At 39.8% G+C, this 20934-nt stretch overlaps 2 protein-coding genes across 2 annotated transcripts in view; one reads left to right on the top strand and one right to left on the bottom strand.

Annotated features, from left to right (window-relative positions):
- CTNNA1 (catenin alpha 1) overlaps positions 1 to 20934 on the top strand; it is a 153543-nt gene that overhangs the window by 82386 nt on the left and 50223 nt on the right. The window lies entirely within an intron of this gene.
- On the bottom strand, positions 16782 to 19877 carry LRRTM2 (leucine rich repeat transmembrane neuronal 2; the record flags this gene model as incomplete). Its single annotated transcript, XM_004586456.2, has 1 exon — positions 16782 to 19877. A coding segment is annotated over one exon (1554 nt), but the record flags the coding sequence as incomplete, so codon positions are not given.

Here is a 20934-nt window from a genome sequence, read left to right as displayed (position 1 = left end):
CCCTAGCCTAAGCTGTTGTGACTATTTGGGGAGTGAGCCAGTGGATGGAAGGTGTCTTCTTAGTAATTTTGCCTTTTAAATAACTAAATAAACCTTTAAAAAGTTACTTCCTAAAGCTCCCCCCACCATCTCCCATGAGAGGGACTGACACCATTGTTTTTGAAAGCTGCCATACTTTCTTAGCGTGAAATGTCATCTGAAAATCTAAAGTACAATGCCTCCTTTCCCTTACTACTGCTTTATAGGGTGGAGAAGTGGAGGAGGGCAGGGGTACTTGTTTTGTTTCATTTTAGAGGAATACTGTTGAAGAGGAGCCTGATGGAGTTTCAGGTCCTGTGGTAGAAGTAAGAATTAGGGTAAATTTCTGTATACTCAGAACACTGAAGACTCATAATAAAGATGTGTTTGGGCAGTTCTTTTGCTGCTGCTTTGACCTTGCTACTAATGAAGTTGATGTGTCTACATGTGGGACTAAAGAATTTAAGATAAAAACGGAAAGTGGCAGAAATTGTGTAAGTCAAGATACCTCTTCTTAGTTGTGAAGTTACCAGGAATGCCATAAATCAGGCATTTCCTCAGTGTTTTTTTTTTATTAGATTATTTCTTTTTATTGGAAGGGCAGGTTTTTTTTTTTTAAAGATTTATTCATTTTATTGCAGTCAGATATACACAGAGGAGGAGAGACAGAGAGGAAGATCTTCCATACGATGATTCACTCCCCAAGTGAGCCGCAACGGGCCGATGCGCGCCAATCCGAAGCCAGGAACCTGGAACCTCTTCCGGGTCTCCCACGCAGGTGCAGTGTCCCAATGCATTGGGTCGTCCTCAACTACCTTCCCCGGCCACAAGCAGGGAGCTGGATGGGAAGTGGAACTGCCGGGATTAGAACCGGCGCCCATATGGGATCCCGGGGCTTTCAAGGCGAGGACTTCAGCCGCTAGGCCAGGCCGCCGGGCCCATGGAAGGGCAGTTATACAGAGAAAAGGACAGACAATAAGATCTGTCATCTGCTGGTACACTCTCCAAATGCCTGTAATGGCCGGAGCTGAATTGATCCAAAGGCAAGAATCAGATGCCAGGAGCTTCTTCCAGATCTCCCACAATGGTGCAGTTTCCCAAGATTTTGTGCCATGCTCTGCTGCCTTCCTAGGCTCTAAACAGGGAGCTAGATTGGAAGTGCAGCAGCCAGGACACAGCCAATGCCATATGTGATCCGAGATCCTTGGACATTCAGGATTTAGCCATCCTTTTTTTTTTTTTTTTTTTTTTAATTGCCTTTGAGATTGGATGTCTTACTTTTTTTCCTTCCTTCTTCTTAGGTAATTAAATCTTAATTTTAAGCCTTCTTTTCCTTCCAGAAGTAGTTCTATATGCTTAGTAATACATACAGGTTGATGGCATCGTGGCTGATTTAACGGTTAGATTTAGATTTCTGTTGAAAGACACTGTTCTGGTACCTAATAGTTGGGAGTGAGGATGAAAGGTTAGCTGCAGGGAGAGTTGTGTGGGGCTGACCACTGTTTTATCAATACTGCAATCATTTACTTTACATTTGTTTAGGTCAATCTTGCAAGGCCCGATGTAAAACTATTTGCTGGGATTTCAAAGAGCAGTTGAGTTTTTCATTTTTCTGAAAGAACTTAATTTGCTTTCTTCCTTGCTTTGCATCTCCCCTCTTTCCTCAGTGGTCAGGTACATTGAGAGTCCTTTTCTCTGTGTGCATTCTAGTATTAATATCCAAAGATTATATTAATTTTTAGCAAGTCTATCCTTGTTGACTGTTCTGCTACATTTATTTTATTGTTCTCTGCTTTTCTTGAAATATCTTGCCCAGATTTTTAATCGCCTTCTCTTTGCTCTTGAAATGTGTATTTTAATTAGGCCCCACATATTTCTTTATCTTTAATTCTGAGTTATATGGTGGGAGGAATCGAGATTCTGATTATTAATGCTTATTTTGTGAATTGAGGCTCGTTTTGCGTCTCTGTGTAGTCTCTGTTATTCTATTTTACTCATTTTGAATTTATGTGATTATTGCATTTGAATCAAATTTTTTTGTTTGAATAGTGTACTCATTCATATATTTTCTTTAAGGTGTTTATATTTTCTGTTTTTTTAAAAAAACAATCCTAAGAAAAAATATTATGAATAAAGACTTCTGGTTTTTAAGAATATTTATTTTGTAAAGGTATTAATTCATTGTTTAGGAGAATTTACATCTCTTAAAGCTGGTTGAACCTTCTAAAGCGTAAGATAGGCTTACCTGTGTAGTATTGCAAGAATGTCAGGAATAGTAATTGTGAGATATAAAAGGGGCCTTTCGCCTTTCATGCTGTAATTCATCTCTCGTTAGAACTCTAAAGGAACAAAGATCTTACAGGAAAAAAATTTCACAGTTAGGCTGGGCCGACTTTGAATCATGCATGTGGGCTCGCTGACATTACTCTCCCCTGGGATGTGAACAGTTGTCTTCAGATGTTGTGTGCAGATTGGCTTATTGGATTAATGATCTGTTGTTTCAGAAATGATAACATAAAGTCAGCATAAAATGGCAGTTTTTCATTTCTGTCCTAGTTTTCCTGTTTTGAAGCAATCTCTTGTTGAACTGAGGTCCTTTTTACTTCTTTGTACCAGATATAAGTTTGTTTTAAAAATTCTGAATACAGCTAAAACATTTACCTGATCCCAAATTGAAAGGGTGCAAAAGAGAACATAGCAAGAAGTCCCACTGTTTGTGCTATCCATTTTTCTCTCGTTATAGTTTAGTATTTTCTTCCAGAAATATTTTATGTATATACAGCAGATTACACACAACAATACAGTTTACACTATACAGATTACACAACAATACAGATTACGCAAAACAATACAGTTTTAAAATAACATGAGAGGCAGTGAGACACAGGGAGAAGCTTCCATCTACTGGTTTGTTTTCCGAGAGTCCACAACTGTTGGGTCTGGGCAGGCACCAAAGCCATGAATGCAGTCCAGGTGGTTGGGTGCACAGTACCAGGAAGCTGGAGCCAGGACCTGGAGCCATGCACTTAAGTGTGGGATATGATTTCTTAATTGCTAGATCAAATGCCTGCTGCTGTGTTGCTTTTAATCCTGCATTTAGAGTTGTATTATTTGATTGTGAAATAAGCTTTAATGTAATTTACTTTTACTGTGATTTTCTTACTTAAATAATGAGTTAAGCATTGTTTAGCTTATTCTTACAGCCACTAAATTTGATCCTATAACCCTCTGTTTGATCAAAACCTCTGCATTTTACCACCAAAGAAAGCAAAATGCTTTCTTGGTTTCTTAGATAAACTCAGATGCTTGTCTTGTGCCCTGTAGTCTCTTAGAATGCTGTCAGCATTGTAAGGCCACCCATCTGGAATGTAATTATTTGCCTTGTTCATGGCCTTAGGCTAGGTGCTGAGTTATTGACTGTGTAATATTGAAGATGCTTTTATTTAACAAATAATTAATTAATAATGTTGCATTTTAGTGTATTGTCTATATAGCCATTAGCATTCAGTGTGTTTTTTCAAATGTTTAAGTTGTCAGGTCTCATAACAATTCACTAGTTTATTACTGTTTCACATCTTTTATGCTGTAAAGTTGTGATTCATGTAATAGCTGAAGATTTTTTTTGTTTCACTGTAGTCTCTCTTGGTTTTTGTATAACGTAACTTTTCTGGTCGTTAGCTCCTGACCTTGCCTCTTGACTATAAACCTTTTTTGCCTGTCTGTCCTTCTTTCCTTATTTGCTTTAATTTCAAGGATTTGTTTTTATTTATTTGAAAGAGTTAACAGAGATAGAGGGAGCAACAGAAAGTGAAAATGAAATCTGTCTTCCATCTACTAATTTACTCCCCAAGTGGCCAGAATATCAGGGCTGGGCCAGGCTGAAGCCAGGAGCCAGAGCTTTTTTCCAGGTCTCCCATGTGAGTTCATTTCTTTCACTTTTTGCTAGGTACATTAGTAGGGAGTTGGATCATGAGTTGAGTAGCCAGGACACAAACAGGTGCCTGTGTGGGATGCCTGGTACATAGAGGGAACTTAACCCACAACACTACAAAGCCAGTCCATTTGTTGTTCTTTTAGTTTTGATTGATGTTCTGTGATCTTGGAGTACAAAAGACTATATGGATGTAGTATTTTCCACTGTAGAAAAAAATGATCAAAAAAACCTCAGTCATGTCTTGTCAGTTGGTTTTGATGATGCTGTATTTCTGTTTTCTAGCTTGAGTCGGGTATGAGTTTTTATACTCATGTTAAGGGATACTGAGCATTATTTAAAGACATGGTGAAAGGTGCCATGGTGAGTGCCAGGAAGAAACCATGCAGTAAATACGTAAGAGGTGCTCCTTGCCATGAGCCAACTGATGTCAGTATAGATAACATGCATTGCAGTGTCAACCGTGAAGTAGAAATGCAGAATGGTCTTATCAACTGTGTTCTGTTTAGAGCATGTCACAGATGACCAGAGAGAATAGACAGCATTGCCTTTCTCACTGTCTTTGTTAGGCATCTTTATCATGGAGTATCTCCTCCTGTCCTGGTCATAATAATGTGTCCAACCTCTGACCACTGGGCCACTGAGTCATTTCACCTCACGTCTCTGAAGGTTGTTCCATTGATCATGACATGTAGTTGCCATGATACATGATACTACTTTGCCTGTGGGTGATGGTGAATTCCATTATCATTGTTGGGGTTCTGTCTCTTAAACAGGAGAGAAAATTAATGTACATACACCAGGTTAACGTGAGTACTGCTCTGTTAGTAGTGTTGTAATTCCACATCAGGATTCTTTAGAGTTCTTCTGGGTCTGTCATGAACCTTAGTTACTTGAGTGAGGAGAGGGGAATGTTGTAATACTTTCAACTATACATCAGCACATCCCCAGGAAAATGAGCCTTAGCTGGCAGTCTGTGAGCTAATGGCAAAATCCATTCTATCCAGATGTATATTTTCTGCTTGCAGGCTTTACTGGGGCCTGTACTCCTGCCTCTTTGTTGGGCAGTGTACTAGAACAGTGATTCCCCATGTTTCTCCATTGTATCCTCTTCACTGCCTTCATGCTTCATATTTTCTGCTTTTATTATTTTTTTATGATTTATTTTTATTGGAAAGTCAGATATACAGATTGAAGGAAAGACAGCGAGGAAGATCTTCCTGTTCGTTGATTGACTCCCCAAGTGGCTGCAACAGCTGGAGCTGAGCTGATCTGTAGCCAGGAGGCAGGAACTTCCTCCAGGTCTCCCAAGTGGGTGCAGGATCCCAAGGCTTTGGGCCTTCCTTGCATGCTTTCCCAGGCCACATGCAGGGAGCTGAATGGGAAGCAGGGCCGCTGGGATCAGAACCGGTATGGGATCCTGGCATGTTCTAGGCAAGGATTTTAGCTGCTAGGCCACTGCGCTGGGCCCTGCTTTTGTTATTTTTAAGGTAGACATAGTTGTCACTTACTTTCCTTTTCAAGACCCAGTGGCTCTTGAATGACTATTTTTTACTGTAGTTCTTTTTGAATAGCCTCTGTGAATGTTTCCTATGTAATATAGTCGAGTTTAATAGGTACAACTATACAAAATGTGTAAATTTATATAGGTGTAGATTTTCCATGAATGAGACTTTTATTCCTGCCATGTCTTTTTCTTTTCTTTCTTTTGCCATCTCATTTACATCCTTTTCAGATAAACCAGTGTTAGTAGCTTGTCATGTACACTATAGTACTTCCTTCTGCTCAAGTGATACATTCTTGCTACTCCCCTCCATCAAAAAAAAAAAAAAAGCCTCCTGTCATGGTACAGATTTCTATATTTCTGCTTTGGGGAAGTGTTTGGATCAAAATAGGATCTTGGTTTGCAAGCCTACATCTTATTTTAGCGATTACATTATGGAAGTCCATTCAGGTTTTCTGTTTTACCTCAATCATTTTTTTTTCTTAATGCTGAATAATAGTTCATAGTGTGGACACATCATAAATCATTTGAACATTCTGTTCTAGTATGCTTTGAGCGTTTTCTTAAAAAGAATAAAACTTTTCCCCCCATAACCATGAAACTTTTGCAGTGAATATTAAGGATGTATCCTTTTGTAAGATTTACGGTTTTTTTCTTTTTTTTTTAAAAGGTAGGGAAAGATCTGTCCACTGGTTCTCTCTTCCATTTGTTGGTTTTCTTCCTAAATGCCAGCAGTAACCTGGGCCAGGCTGAAACAAGGAGTCTGGAATTCATCAGAATCTCCCATTAGACTTTCAGGGACAAAGTACGTGGACATTACCACTGCCTGTTGTTTCTGCACTTTAGCAGGAAGCTGGACTGGAAGTGGGGCAGGACTCAATGCTACCTACTCCAATATGGGATTGCAGTTGATCCAAGTGGTGATTTCATCCACTTACCCCTGGTAGTATTACTGCTATGTGTTAGAGTCTGGGCATTATTTCATTGGGATTTCTGGATTAAATGCCACATAACTGTTTATCTTTGAGTGAGTATTGATGTTTTCCACAAAAGACTAACCTTGTCAGTGTAAGAAAAATAACTCCTCTTGTGTCTTCTCCATCATTACATGTTGTTTTAAATTGTTCTGGTCTGATGGGCATGAAGCCAGTACCCATTATTACTTTGGTTTGTACTTCTTTTGACCACTGCTGAGTTCAAATAATTGTATATACTTTGAAATTATGGTATTTGTACTTCTATGAGGTATATATATCCACATTCTGTTCCCGTTTTTTTTCATGTTGGTATCTTTTTTTTCTGAAGATTTTTATGTTTGTTTATTTTTAAGGTTTTACTCATTTGATAGGCAAAAGTTACAGATAGGGAGAGAGAAAATCCACTATTGGAATCCCTGGATAGCCACATTAGCCAGGCTTGGTCCAGGACAAAACTAGGAATCAGTTTTCCAGGCTTCTTCCCCTGTGTAGCAGGGGCTCAAGCACTTCAACCGTCATGTGCTGCTTCTAGGCTATTAGCAAGATAGCAGGGTAGCCAAGATAGGAAACCTTGCCCATTTGGGATCCCAGCATGGCATTACATATGGCAACTTTATCTGCTTTGCCACAGTGCCAGTTTCCTCTGTAGGTGTATTTAAGCAATTAAATGACTTTCTACTAATTGCTGTCTTTTGTCTTTTGGTATTGTACATGGCTGTTTAAAATAAATTGTATCAGGCATGTGTGGTGCCTACTTCTGTAACTCTGTTAACTACCCCTTGGGATACCCACACCCAATATTGGGATGCCTGGTTCAAGTCCTGGCTCGTTTGTGCTTCTGATCCTGCATCTTCTAATGCTCTTGGAAGGCAACAGATGATTGTTCAAGTGCTTGGATTCCTGCTGCCCATATTGGAGACCAAAATGGAGTATCTGACTCCTGCATTTGGTCTGCTCCAGCTGCACCTGTTGCAGTCATTAGGGGAGTAAGTTAACAGAAAACTTCTTTGCCATGCTACTTTTTGAATAAATGGATAAGTTTAAAAGATTATTTTTATAGGCAGGTTTATAGAGAATTAGGGAGCAGCGAGAAAGATCTCCCGTCCACTGGCTCATTCTCCAGATGGCCTCAGTGGCTGGAACTGAGCCAAAAACAAAGACATGAGCTTCTTCCAGCTCTCTGATGTGGTTATAGGATCTCAGTGCTTTGGGCCATCTTTGCTTCTTTCCTAGGCCATAAGCAGGGAGCTGGATGAGAAGTGGAACAACTGGATAGAAATAGGTGCACACATGGCATGCCGTGCTTGCAGGTGAAAGATTAGCAAATTGAGCCATCATCTTGACCCCTAGGTAATTTTTAAAAATCAAATGTTTTAAAATAAACTAGATAGCACTTGATATAAAACAAAAGCAAAAATTATTGGAAGGCAAGAGTGTGAAGTGAATGCTTTCTTACACTGGTTCACTCCCCAAATGCCTGCTAGCAGTCAGCCAGGATTGGGCCAATCTGATGCCAGGAGCCTGAAACTCAGTCTGTGTCTGCTTCTTAAGTGGCAGTGAGCCAACACCTGCCTCTAAGTGAACATAAGTAGGAAACTGTTGTTGGGAATGGAGCCAGGACTTGAACCCAGGCACTGGGATGCAGGGTGTGCAGTTAGAAATGTATATCCTATTGCTAGGTCAAACATGTACATCCAAGGCTTTGTGTATTTATCGTTTGCTTTGTTAGGAGGGAGATTCCTGTTTAGGTTGTAGATGCCTTTCCACCCTAGGTTACATACACACACTCTGTCTCTTACAGAGTTAAGTTATAAATTAGAACAGTAGAGATATATAAGTGATTTATTGTAGAAACTTAACATTATGCAATCGTGGAAGCAGATTAAATAGTTTATATGAGGTTATTTTATATCTGCTGTAAAAGAGAAAGGACTTTTCAGTTTGGTGTTCTAAGGAAAGAATTTCACATTTCAAATTTAGACGTTCGTATAAATTGACATGTTTCAAATTCAGACTGACTTCTTTGCAAAAATACCATGTTTGAATGTAAGGTAGTGATTGTCTTATTACTTTTAGGTTTTTAAGACATTATTCTACAGACCATTTTGGTTTTTCAGGATCTATATTTATTTGACTTGGCTGTGTGGAAGAAGCCTGGGCACTGAGCTGGCTCAGGGGAGGTTTTCAGAACCCTTCCTTCTGTCGCAGTCTGTGATAACCCTTTCTTTCACGATTCTCACTGACATCACACCTGCAGGATTTCTGTGCTTGTAAATGGTTTGAAGAATGTTTATTTTGTGTTTATTTATAGCCACATCTGCAGAATTTGTGTGGATATCTTCATATTATTGAAATACAAATTTCTCAATGCAGGTACTGAATGTGAGTCTATATACATTTAAATGAGTGATTTCTTTTTTAAAATAAAGGGGACCAGTACAAGACTCAAAAATCAGAGGATGGAGCCAAGATTTTGTTCTTTTTTTTTTTTCTTTGAGAAGAAATGCACTAGATAATGTTTTTTGTTTTTTTTTTTTTTTTTTTTTTTTTTTTAATGAATAATAGGGGCTGATTTGTCCTAATTTTGGGCTGTGTGCTTCGATTTTCCTCCATCTGGACACATGTACTCAGGTCTGAACACATGCTCGTATGCAGACTTAAGTGAACCAAGTAAATGTTTGAGAGGCCCCAAGTATGAAAAGACAGGCAGAAATACTAAGTGAGTGGGCCACCCAGACATTACTGAAGCGGAAGATGTAAAAGGAAGGAGTGCTTGAGTAAACTCCTCACACTGCAGCAGTCTAAAATTTAGAAATTAGGTGGTACAGTGAAATTAGAAGGAAGGGTTTTAAGGGCAAAATTGGTTTTTCCCAGTAGGCCTAGTAAAAGAAAATTCCACAGATCATCTGTGTAGGCATTTTGTGTGTCTCTTCTGTTATGACGTGCTGTTCCTACTTACTCTCCATAGATATCACTCATTAGAAACGGTTGCTTATGTAATGCTGTCATCATGCGTAGGAAGAGCAGTTTCTTACTCTATTGGATGTGTAGTATGATGGCTTTTTCCTAGCATTGCTGATCTCTTTTTGAGATTGACAAATGATTTCCATTTCAGAAAGAAAAGGCATTGGGCCTCTGTTACATGATCAAAAGCAATGAGTGGTTTTAGTTTTCATATCTTAACCACAAAAGTTAACCAACCACTTCCTGTATTTCCTGTCTTTAGGTACAGTGTGAGCCACATGAAATTGTTCATTGACCTTTTAATAGCAATGAGGAAATCAGCACTGTGTTAAGCCTGTTTTGGTTTGCTTCCTAAAAATTTGCACTTTGTTCAGGTCTTAATCTCTTTTTATCAAACCATAGACTTATTGTACTAGTGTTTTGTACTGAAACCTGTGTATAGGTATTTGGGAGCTCACTCTTTTGTGAAGAGTAGGGTGGTGTGTCTGTGGATGCTGCAGCATAGGCCAACCCAGCCTTTACTCAGTTCCCGTACCCATGAGTGTTGGGGGTTCCATGATCATGCAAAGCTTAGCCTGTAACCTCTCCCAGCTCCAAGTGAACTAGCTGAAATTGCAGATCACAGGGATGTGCCCACACATCTGCCAGAGAATCTGCCTTCAGATCCAGTTCTCCTGCATGCTGGTTAGTGCCATGGTTCAGCCTAGCATTACATTTCACCTGTTTCAGTGATCGTTCATAAATACTGTAATCTAGCCCTGCCAGGTAAGCCCCAGCCCTAACTTTAGTGTGCACCGTTGAGTGGTAATTGACATTAGTGAATGCTAACTACGCCAGCTCTGATTTTTGTATTCCCCCTCAATATCCAATTGCCAGGTGGCTCTGAGCCAGTGATTCTGTTTTTGTGATTTATTTTATTTGAAAAGCAGAGTGACAAGAACTTCCATTCACTGATTCACTCTGCAGATGGCTGCAATTGCTGGTGCCAGGAGCCAGGAACGGCCAGGTGGGTGACAGTGACCCCATGCCCTTAAATCATCTACTGTTGCTTTCTTAGCACATTAGCAGGGAGCTGGATCAGAAACAGAGCAGCTGGGACTCCAGCCAGTGGTCTGGTATGGAATGCTGGCTTTGCAAACAGTTGCTTAACCCTCTGTGGCATGATGTCAGCCCTAGTTATTTCTAATTATATTTCCCAAATTCATGGAATTGTTTGCAGCTGATAAGTACTTATGTAGAGTTCAGGAATACTTTGTAAATTACAGACTTTCTTAGAAGGTAGATGTCCAAGAGTTGATATATTGTAACTAAATGGTTTCTTCTCAGCAGCTTTGTAATTTTGGAAGCTCTTAGAAGCAGGAAACAGATTCAAGGTCAAGAGATGCAGGAAAAGTGGAGAAAACTTATAGTTGGTTTAGGAGATTAAATGATATTATTGGTTGAATAAACTGTTGTAATTTTGGAATGACAAGATTAGAGGAATTCTTGTTTTGAGCAGTCTGGACTAGACATCTACACATTTCTGATGAGATTGAAAGTGTGTGTTTCATTCTTATTCTGAGCAAGTTCCATGTTGGATAGATTTTGTTCATGTAGAGGACCACCATCTAGCTGTCTTAAAACATTCCTGTGTGCACTGTCCATCCTCATACTTTCAGATTCTTATGCTTTCCTTGTCTGCATCCCTCAGTAATTCTGGCAAATCTTGCTTGAAGCCAAATCTACCACAATTGAAAGGGTTACTTCTTAAGGTTACATACGATAGAACTGATATCCATTATTCTAAGCCAAAATGCACATAATGGTGATCCTTAATTCTCAGCCGTGTACGTTGACCTTAAATGTAGTCGTCAGAAGCTTAGACGTTAGTGAAATTACTGACTTTTGAGGGGAAAAAAACCAGTATCCATTTATGGTAATAGGATGCAGTTACTTATTTTTATTGGACAAGGAAAAGAGGCACTGCTTGATTTTAAGTGACTATTTCACCCAGAAGGAATTTTGAGTTGTGCTTTCTATGCTTTTAGAAGTTTATCCCTGATTCCTAAAGGCAATCCAGAATAATATTATCTCTGATACTAAAGTTTCTAAAGCAGATAACTTGTGAGATCATATTGTCACTTTAAAAAAAAAGATTTAATTACTTATTTGAAACACAGAATTAGAGAGGGATAGAGGGGAGAGACAGATGTTTCATCTACCACTGGTTCATTCCCCCAAATGGCTGCAGTGCTGGTGATGGGCTCGTCTAGAGTTGGGAGCTTTTTCCGGGTCTCATGTGAGTGCTGAGGCCCAAAGAATTAGACTGTTGTTCACTGTATTCCCAGGCACATTAGTAGGGAACTGGATTAGAAGTGGAGCAGCTGGGGCTAGAGCTGGTGCTCACATGGGATGCTGACATCACAGGTGGGAGGATTAGCCTGTTATGCCACAGCGCCAGCCCCATGTGGTCAGTTATTTGAAAATAATAATTAATAGATGTACAAAGTATGACTAAACTCTTGAAAGTTGGCTGATTTATCACTCCTCATTTTGGACACTGCATATTAACTTTATGAAAAAATAAACAGGAAATAGAGTTTTAGGAGAGTAACATGTGAATCATATCTTTAATGTGTGATTGCATTCTCTGGAGCATTTCATTGTCTACATATTGGTACTAATAATGACAAACCTCTTTGAGCATTTGCCAGCTTCAGAACTTCATATGAATAAAACCCCTCTGTGGTTACTACTACTCAATTTCATTTTAGGAATGAAGGGTGTAAGACATAGAGAGGTCGAAAACTTGTCTGAGGTTGTTACATGCTCAAGCGTGGAGCAAACCTCTTAACTGCTGGTTGACCGACAAGATTAGGGCCAAATTGGTGTGTCCTAGAAATAACGATATTATTCTCTGTGAAGGTATATGAACATTGTTTTGTGCATTACCAAAAACTTTGTAGGATTTGGTGGCATCTTTGAATTCAATACCCAATGCTACAGTGATTTCAAGAGGTTCTTCATTCCTCTGAAACACACCATAGAATGGAATTGAGAATGTTTTTGATTATTTGATGTCCTATTTTATCTTTAAAGCAGAGGTGTTACTCTAGGTTTCCTTCACTGAGTAGATGGAAGTAGTTCATATGCTGTGTTTTGGGGTACTGATCAGTTAGCTAACCAGGGGTTAGCAGCTAGGACATGAGAAATGAATGATTTTGTTAATCACAAGTAGACAGAGGAAGAGGAATGTTTTGGTCCTTCTGGTGATGGGACAGGTTGGCTAATATAAATGGCTATAAAGTTTCTGTATGGTACTACAGAAAAACAACATGGAGATTTTGTCTCCTTTTTGATTTATATAGCATGGACTGAAGATGATATTCTTACGTTTTAAACACAGTTGTCGGTGAATATTCAGTAAAGCTAATGTGTATAACGTTGTTACCCAGGACTCTTGGTAAATTCTTAAAAGCTGTAAAAAGACTTTAGGAGTTGTCTCTGAGCTGCAGCTTTCAGACTTGATCCCGTGTGTGAGCCATTGGGGTAGCCTTTGCGTCTGGGCCTCCATGTGCAGAGACATGGGATGTTACATTTGTGAGTTTTACAGGATGACATTCCTCATGATATTTGTCTTTGGAGATTTCCCTTTGGAATGGAAGACTGAAGCTCTTCTTTCAGAGTGTTCCCAAAATGTTAACTGGTGAAGAGGAAGGTCAAATTCATACTAAAGGGGAGATTTCTGGGGTAGCTTGAGGTTTTCCTTTTTTCCCCCTCTCTATTTGTAAAAGGCAGCTTGTGATACATTTTGTCTGAAGGAGACTTGAGCACCCAGCTGGTTTAATATATTTTAAGAAAGAAAGAAAAAAAAAAAACACTTCAAACAGGGCTTGAAAAAAATGTATTATATATTTAAATGGCATAAATGCTGTAAACACCTAGGCAAAATTAATTAAAATAGCTTTTAAAGAAGTCAGATTATATTTAACATGGGATTTTAAAATTAAAATATGTGAAAATCATAAATTAAACTCCTTTAAAATTTATTAATAAACTCCCTTTAATTCTACAAAATTTGGTATTTGTTCCTCTACCATTTAAACCACTGTCATCTGTGTCTCTCATGCATCTGGGAAGAGTTTGACAGTGAAATCTTGTGCTGTGTCTCCCTGCCTCTTTGTTAACAAACTGCTATGATGCTTGGCAGGGGAACTCGGCACATCTGGACATTGGGAAAAGGAAGGCTTTGTTTATTCCCACTGGCCCTACTATGCTGCCATGGGAGTGGAGAAACACAAAGTGCATTTGGCAAGTATAGCAGACTGCTGCTGGGAGCCATGACACTTTCTGCCCTAGTACTTCCCAGGCATAGCGTCCTGTTGGAGGGTATTGCCTATTCCAGGGCCCCAGGTTAAAATCTTACATGTGGGGTAGAGTAGATCATATGAGATTCCTAGTAGTCTCAGTGTGATTGGCACCTGAGTATCTCCTTCCAGGAATTGGGTGTGAGGTGCCACTGTGCTGTCTGCTAACGCATCCCGACTTAGAAGCCAAGTTGCTTTGTGTTAGGAACAGGGAATGAAGTTGCTTAGGCAGTTCCCTGGGGCCGGGATGTGGACTCGGGCGCCCATTTCCAAGCCCAGAACTCCTACTTGACAGCTGTTGGCCATTACATGATACTTACCCTACCTCTACTTGCTTCTCTCTAAAGGAAGACAGGCAGTGATTAGCTGTCCCCCTTTCAGCTGACACAGTTGGCATTATAGAGAAACACAGTACAAAATAACTGTTCATTTCAGATGTCTGTATCTGTAACAAATAGCTTTTCAAGTTTCACATGTCAGAGTTGATAAGTTAGCAAGGAATATTTTTTTAAATAAGAGACATTCACTGTTACAGTATACACAATTTTAATAACAAAACTTTGCTGTACACTGCGCTTTGTTCCCGCCCCCCTTCCAGTCTCCCCTGTAATATTTTCTCCTATCCCAACTTAGCTGTTCCCCTCCCGCCATCCCCCCTCCCCATTCCCAAATGGCTCTTGAAGGTGATTGAACACAATATGTGTGGGAGCTGTGGTTTGAGTTTGCAGTCTCAGTGTTATTAGGAAAGTTTACCAAACATTCCATAGATCAGACTTTAAAAAATTCACCAAGGAGGAGGAGGTTAATTGAAAGAGTTGCGGAAGTTTCCACATATCTGCAAGTAGCAGAAGGAAAAGCTTCAACAGTCATTTTCTATTGGTTTTGGCCTTATTCAAGTATATGAGTTTGCCAGTTTGCCCCAGGTTAGAGAAATATTTACCTATCCATGATCTTACCATCTTGTTATTTATTGTTTCTGGCTCAAGCACTTTAGCCAGCAACATGGAAAATTGTGTCCCAGAATGGACTTTTGTAATAGGTCCTTCACTGTATTGCTAGATTAGGAAAAAGGATCATGTAAGTCATCTGTTAAAAAGTTTATTTAAAAAATTTATATTGATAGCTGTACTTCATATAGAGGAGGGAGGGAAGTGAGTGTGAGAGGGGAGTGAGCATGTGCACTGGCGAGAAGGGCATTTATAGCTCCCCCTCTTCCCTCTCCCCCCAGCTGCATGTAGGCCTTCCTTAAGTTTGCCTTAAGAAAATGATATGTCTGTTTTGAATTTGAGGATTCAGACCTGGTGCTACATAGAGCTCATTTTTATTGGAAAGATGGAGTCTAGCGCTTGGTAACTAGCATTAGAATAAGCAGATGGGTTTAGTAATTATTGGAGTTAGGAAGTTCAGTGAATTCCATTCATTGAATTGATACAGAAATTAAATTGGGCATATTAAGAAATTGAATGTGTTGGTACAGATCTTTGCTTCTCTGATGTTGGCAGAGGGATCTCCTCAGCGTTCTGTGTAAGTTTTGCAGATTTCTAGTCTGCTCTGTCTTCAGAAAGGTGATTGAAATGCCTCACAAGCTACAGAAATGAATATAAAATGATTTCAAACTGACTACAATTTCTTAGGTAGATACAGTATCATGGCCTTCCTTAGTTTTTCTCTCCCATGGAGATTTATTCTTATTCGTGGTGGTCATTTCTCCTCACTTAGAAGATGAAGGACTGATGATGATGCTGAAAAGAATTACCACCCCCCCTTGCCCTCACCTCCCCCCCACCCCGTGTGGGTGTTGGTGGCTGTAAGTGCTGATGTTTAATGTCTCCAGGATCTGCAGCGTTGCTACTCGACCCTAGCCAGCGGGGAGAGCATAGAAGACTGAGGCTGAGACAGACATTAAGTGGAATTCTTCCTTCTGCAATTAGACAAGGACGTTTGTGCTTTAGGTGACAGAGGGAAATGCTGATTTGGCACTGTCATTCACTTCTCAGAGGACAGTAGCAGAAAAATGGAGGGTAAAAATTCAGTTATTAGCTGGAAAGCATGTCATGGTGGCTATGCCAGTCCCCCAGATTACTAAATGGTTTTCTTTTCCACACACAATAAGACTTGCCAATTGGTGGACCATTTTGCTAACTGCATCTTCGGGATTAGTGTGGAGATTCCCAGTCAATGTCCCTTACCCTTCAACACTCAGTTTGAGTTAATTTTACTTGTGGTTTGAAATGGGGGGGGGAGGTACTCTTCTACTTATCCTTCCGTGTTGATAGAATCTCGTGTGCCCAGGATACAGTTGAATTGTGACAAAGCTGTCATCTGACAAATGACTGTGCTCCCCCTGATCAAAGAGTCGGTCAAATTTAGTTCCTGGAGCTCTCCTTTGTAATAGGGGTCTGTGTTCTAGCCCCTCTGTGGGGAGCTGGTACACTACACTCTGCCGTCTGTACCTAGGAATACCCAGGGTCTGCTTTAGCAAGAGACAGAATCCTCGCTGTTCAAGATCCACTAAATTAAACGCAGCCGAGGCTTTGCCAAACTAATCTGCCCACCCTGAAAAAGCATAGATGACTTTTATACCATGATTCCTGATCTTCTCGGCTTTTTGCTGAGGCACATTTTCTTTAAATGTAGGTAATGTCAGAATTAAATAAGAAAAATATGGTTAAATCTTATGGGTTAAATTGAAGTTTTAACATGTTTACAGTTCATTCCTGAGAAGAAAGTATGCCGTGAATGAAGAAAATCTTGTCAAGGTTCATGTTAAGGAAAAGATTTAAAAAAAATTTAATGGTGGTGATTTCCTCTAAAGATCTGTGTGATCTTTTTTTTTTTTTTTACATACAGTAAATGACGGTTAAAATGCGTGTTTTTTGTAAAATGAAGTTAGAACTCCAATTTCGGGGTTTATTTTTACCCCCACATATGTAAGACCTTGTTTACAAAAAAATTCTGTGTGAATTGGTAACTAACTTCTAGATAGATGTTTTAGTTTTCCGATAGAAATCCTAATTAGAAAAAAATGGACTACTCCTGGTTCCTTTTTGCATGAAAAATGTGGCATCTTTATCATTTGTTAATCATGGAATGCTTATATTTACACTGGAGAACCACCCCTCTTTGCTTGTCAGCTGCAGGACGTGGAGCCTTGCCCTGTTGGTTTGGGTTGTGTGTGATCACTCTTTGCGGCAGCTTGCTAACTTCGGCTAACCTGGCAGTCAGTTTCAAAAACTGTCCTTTTCTCTTGAGCATCTTACCTCTGTGCTGCCTTTGAGCTGCCGCTGTGTGGCTGCATAGGCATGTCGAGTGTTCTCCTGTAAGATTCACCCGGTAATATGTTCCCTTCTTTTGGAAGGAACCATGCTTAAAATATTCATGTGTGTCTTTGTGGAAGGGTTAAATTTTGTCAAATATAAAGTGGCTTTTTAAATGATTTCTTTAGAGTATAAGAATCAATGTTTTTCCTGTTGCTAGCCAATTATTTTTAATTTGGCTTTTTGAGTTTTGGAGATTAGGAAATGTCAGAATAAAGAGGTTTAAACCCCTTTGTTGAGGGGTCTTTGATCATTGACTGGATTGAGTGAGACTGTGTGTGTGTGTGTGTGTGTGTGTGTGTGTGTGTGTGTGTGTACTTTAAAACTGAAGAAAGCATATCAAAGTTCTTAAATTGACGATTTCATATCTTTTTTTCTCTCCAAAATTTCTAAATCTTAGCCTCCACATCTAAATGAAAATACAGGATTTAGTGAGTTAATTAGTAAAATGGTAATTTAATGCTGATTTAAAATAGTTTTCTAACTGCAACAATGAACATGTCCATCACAAATGAAAGTGGGAATGTGTGATTAAAAAGTTGGTATAATTATTTAGTGTTGATTTCACTGTAAAGAGACCTTTTTACAATCACTTGGATTGTTTAAATATATGAAAGAGTCACTCAGCTTGTTAGAATTACATAAAGGGTCCTGATAAGCATGATGTAGACTTTGATAGTATCTACTAACCCAGGCAAAAACTCTTAAAAGAAGAGTGTGTAATGTTTACCAGTCTCAACATACATGAAATTACACTTCCCACACTGGCAGTAGAGTTGAAATTTGAGTGAATACCGAATTACCATACAAGAGAACTTTGCTGTCTCCTTTGAAGCAGCAAGCCAGTTGTGATGCGTGGGACGGAGAGCAGTGGTCAAACAGGTATTGATCCATATCTGCTTCTGCTCAATAGTTTCTTTCCAAGCTGTTTCCAGTAGAAAAAAAAATAGCACATGGAGACTTTGGTGTAAATGTTTACACACAGTAGTATATAATTACATACATAAAATGTCTTAATTTTGAAGTAAGCACTTTTAGACTTTCCAACAGGAGTGCAAATTAATGTGAGCTTTGCTTCATTTAACACTTAAAATATGATTTCATTTTAAAAAAATTAAAAATACTTGAACACTTCAAAAACTAAGTCTCCACTTGGTTTGGAAAATTAGGCTTAATGTCATCATTGGTAAAAATTAGATATGTATGTAGCCCCTAGCATGTAACATAGGTGACTTATCTGCTGGGCGTTCTGGTGCCTGGTGGGTGTTATACTTCACATTCTTTGTATGGCAGCTGCTGACACTTGCACTGTCCGTAACCATTAATGATGATGAAGGGTCCTTCATGGGTGGGTTCATACTCATTATATGGTCCTTGGTCTGACATGTTTGACATATGGAGTCGTGTTTGGGATCGGAGCTGCCTGTGGTTCTGAATCATTGAGCACTGCCTAATTCTTCTTAAAGTGGGAGGGCAGCATTTCCTGGAGATGAACACTATAAAAATAATAAAAAAGAAAGAAAACAATAAAGCCATTGTTCCTGTAATTACCCGCTGAGTGAAGATGGCATTGTCTGGTTCAGGAAAGTGTTCTTCGGTAGTAACTGCTGTGCCTGCAGTAGTTGGGATTTCTTTGTCTCCCACATGGTAACTTGAGGAGCTTATTCTTCTCGTATATTCAGTGGTTGGATCTCTGTAAGTTGTAGCCATGGCAGTGACAGTGGTTGACAAATTCCAGCAGAGTTGAAATCCATGGACAGCATCTAGAATATCCTCTCCTTGGGTGTGGTCAGGGCTGTGGCATAAGATGGAATGTTCCCACCGACCTTGGAAACTGCCCAGCCAGGAGGCCAGAGCACATATTCGGGGGCTGCATTCCCACAGATTGCCAGAGAGGCCAACAGTGCTGAGCGACCTCAGGGAGTTTAAGATCTTGGAGTCAAGGCTGTTTAACCTGTTGTTATCCATGAGGAGTATTTTAAGATTAGGCATTGTTTCAAACACTGTCAAGTCAATAGCTTTGATTTCATTTCCAGTCAGGTCCAGCTTTTCTAAAGTGCCCCAGGTCCACTCCATCCCACATGTCAAGTTGCTGATTTTGTTCCACTGTAAGAAGAGTGTATGCAGACTGCTTAGCCGGAGGAAATGAGCAAAATTAATCTTTGTCAGCTGGTTGTGCTCCAGGTGAAGCTCCCTCAGTTTGATTAATCCTGCAAATCCATTGCGGGCCAAACTTCGCAAACGGTTTGTGCTCAAATCCAGAAACTCCAGACTACGACAGTCCCAGAACAGGCGTACTGGGATAGTCCGCAGGGAGTTGGAACGTAAATGCAAGGTCTGCAGCTTCCGAAGGCCATAGAAGAGCTCTGGATGCAGAGATGACAGCTGATTGAAAGACAGGTCCAAATTTTGCAGGTTAATTAGTTGGGTAAAAGTTGTGTTTGGCAGGTAAAATATTTTGTTGGAACTTAAGATTAATTCTTTAAGTTTATATAGTCCTTGAAAAGCATCTTCTTTTACTGTTGAAATTTGATTGTGATCTAAGTGGAGCCAGGTAAGTTGACTGAAGCTGACAAATTGATCTCTTTCAATCTCTGTGATGTGATTGTGCCTCAGGGACAGGCCCAAGGAGCCCTTGTCTGTGGCGTTTGGCACTGAATGGAAGCCCTGAGAGTCGCAGTAGAAGAGCAGCTTCTCGCAGCGGCATTTGGGTGGACACGCCATACCCAGGGCAGGCAGCATTTTTAAAACCATACTCATTGCATATATTGCTGCCAGCATAGGGGCCCCTAATGGCCATTTGAAATGTAAGCCTGCAGAATATAGTACAAGGAAAACAGGAAGAGAGGATATTTTTCAGCAGAACATATGGGCTACTAAAACAGCAACAACAACAACATAACATTATGGCGAAAGGTTTCACTGCATATAACTCATCTTTGATTTACTGCAGAAGAATCAACCTTGTTTGATGACGGAAAACAAACTTAAAACATTTTAGATTAAAACAGCAATCTATTTTTTTTTTACCTAGACTTCAAAATCTCAAAATGAGACAGTGATTTCTCTTATAAAATGTGAATTCAGTGGCTTATTTTAGAAAGCATGATTCCTTGTTGACCATGCAAGACATGGAAAATGCAGACTTACCCATTCTTCTGAGCACATTGGAGGCTGCATTCAGTCGAGGTTGTTAGACTCAACGCAGTGAGTCTGTAAAAGGCTCTAACATGCAGGAGCCTTTCACCAGTTTCCTGTTTTCTGTGTCCCAGGCTTGCTCAGTAAAATTGAATCCACCGAGGCGAGTTGTTTTGTTTCCTTAAGATACTCCTCTGGAAAGCATTGGTTTCATTTTCTGTAACCCCTCTGATCTGCCTAATTCAGTTTCGAATACAAGTTATTAATTTCCCCCTCCTCTAACTACTCAGCTGGTTAATCAAAGCTTCAGTCTCCCCTTTCCGCAGCCGTTAGTTCTCTTGGTCTTAACTTGTTGATGGCAGATGGGCGGCTTGTTGCAGAGAAGAGCTCCTGGAGCAGCATGAGTGCATTTACTGAAAAGCTTTTCCGAGAAACGGCACAAGAATGGATTTGCTTATGTGCTGCGACCACACAGAACTGTATATAGGCTGACGTCACCGGGTGACGTGTCTTTTGTTTGGGTTTTCCAGAAGCTTTTCTGTTATAAAGCACTGAGCTTTATAACAGTATCAGGGTTGTGGTAAGACCCCTGATTACAAAAAAGGAGAAAGAAGAACTCCTGACTAAAAACATGGTCTTCCTTCAGTGTAGGAAGCAGCAGGGAGGTTGTAATAAAGGCTGCATTCAAGAAGACCCGTCTGAACAGTGAGTTGGGTAGCAGAGTGATGATTTTTAATGC

The sequence above is a fragment of the Ochotona princeps genome, chromosome 19 (assembly GCF_030435755.1).
Source record: "Ochotona princeps isolate mOchPri1 chromosome 19, mOchPri1.hap1, whole genome shotgun sequence".
Lineage (NCBI taxonomy): Eukaryota > Metazoa > Chordata > Mammalia > Lagomorpha > Ochotonidae > Ochotona > Ochotona princeps.
Note: the sequence above shows the minus strand (reverse complement) of the source record. Positions and strands in the feature narration are given on the sequence as shown.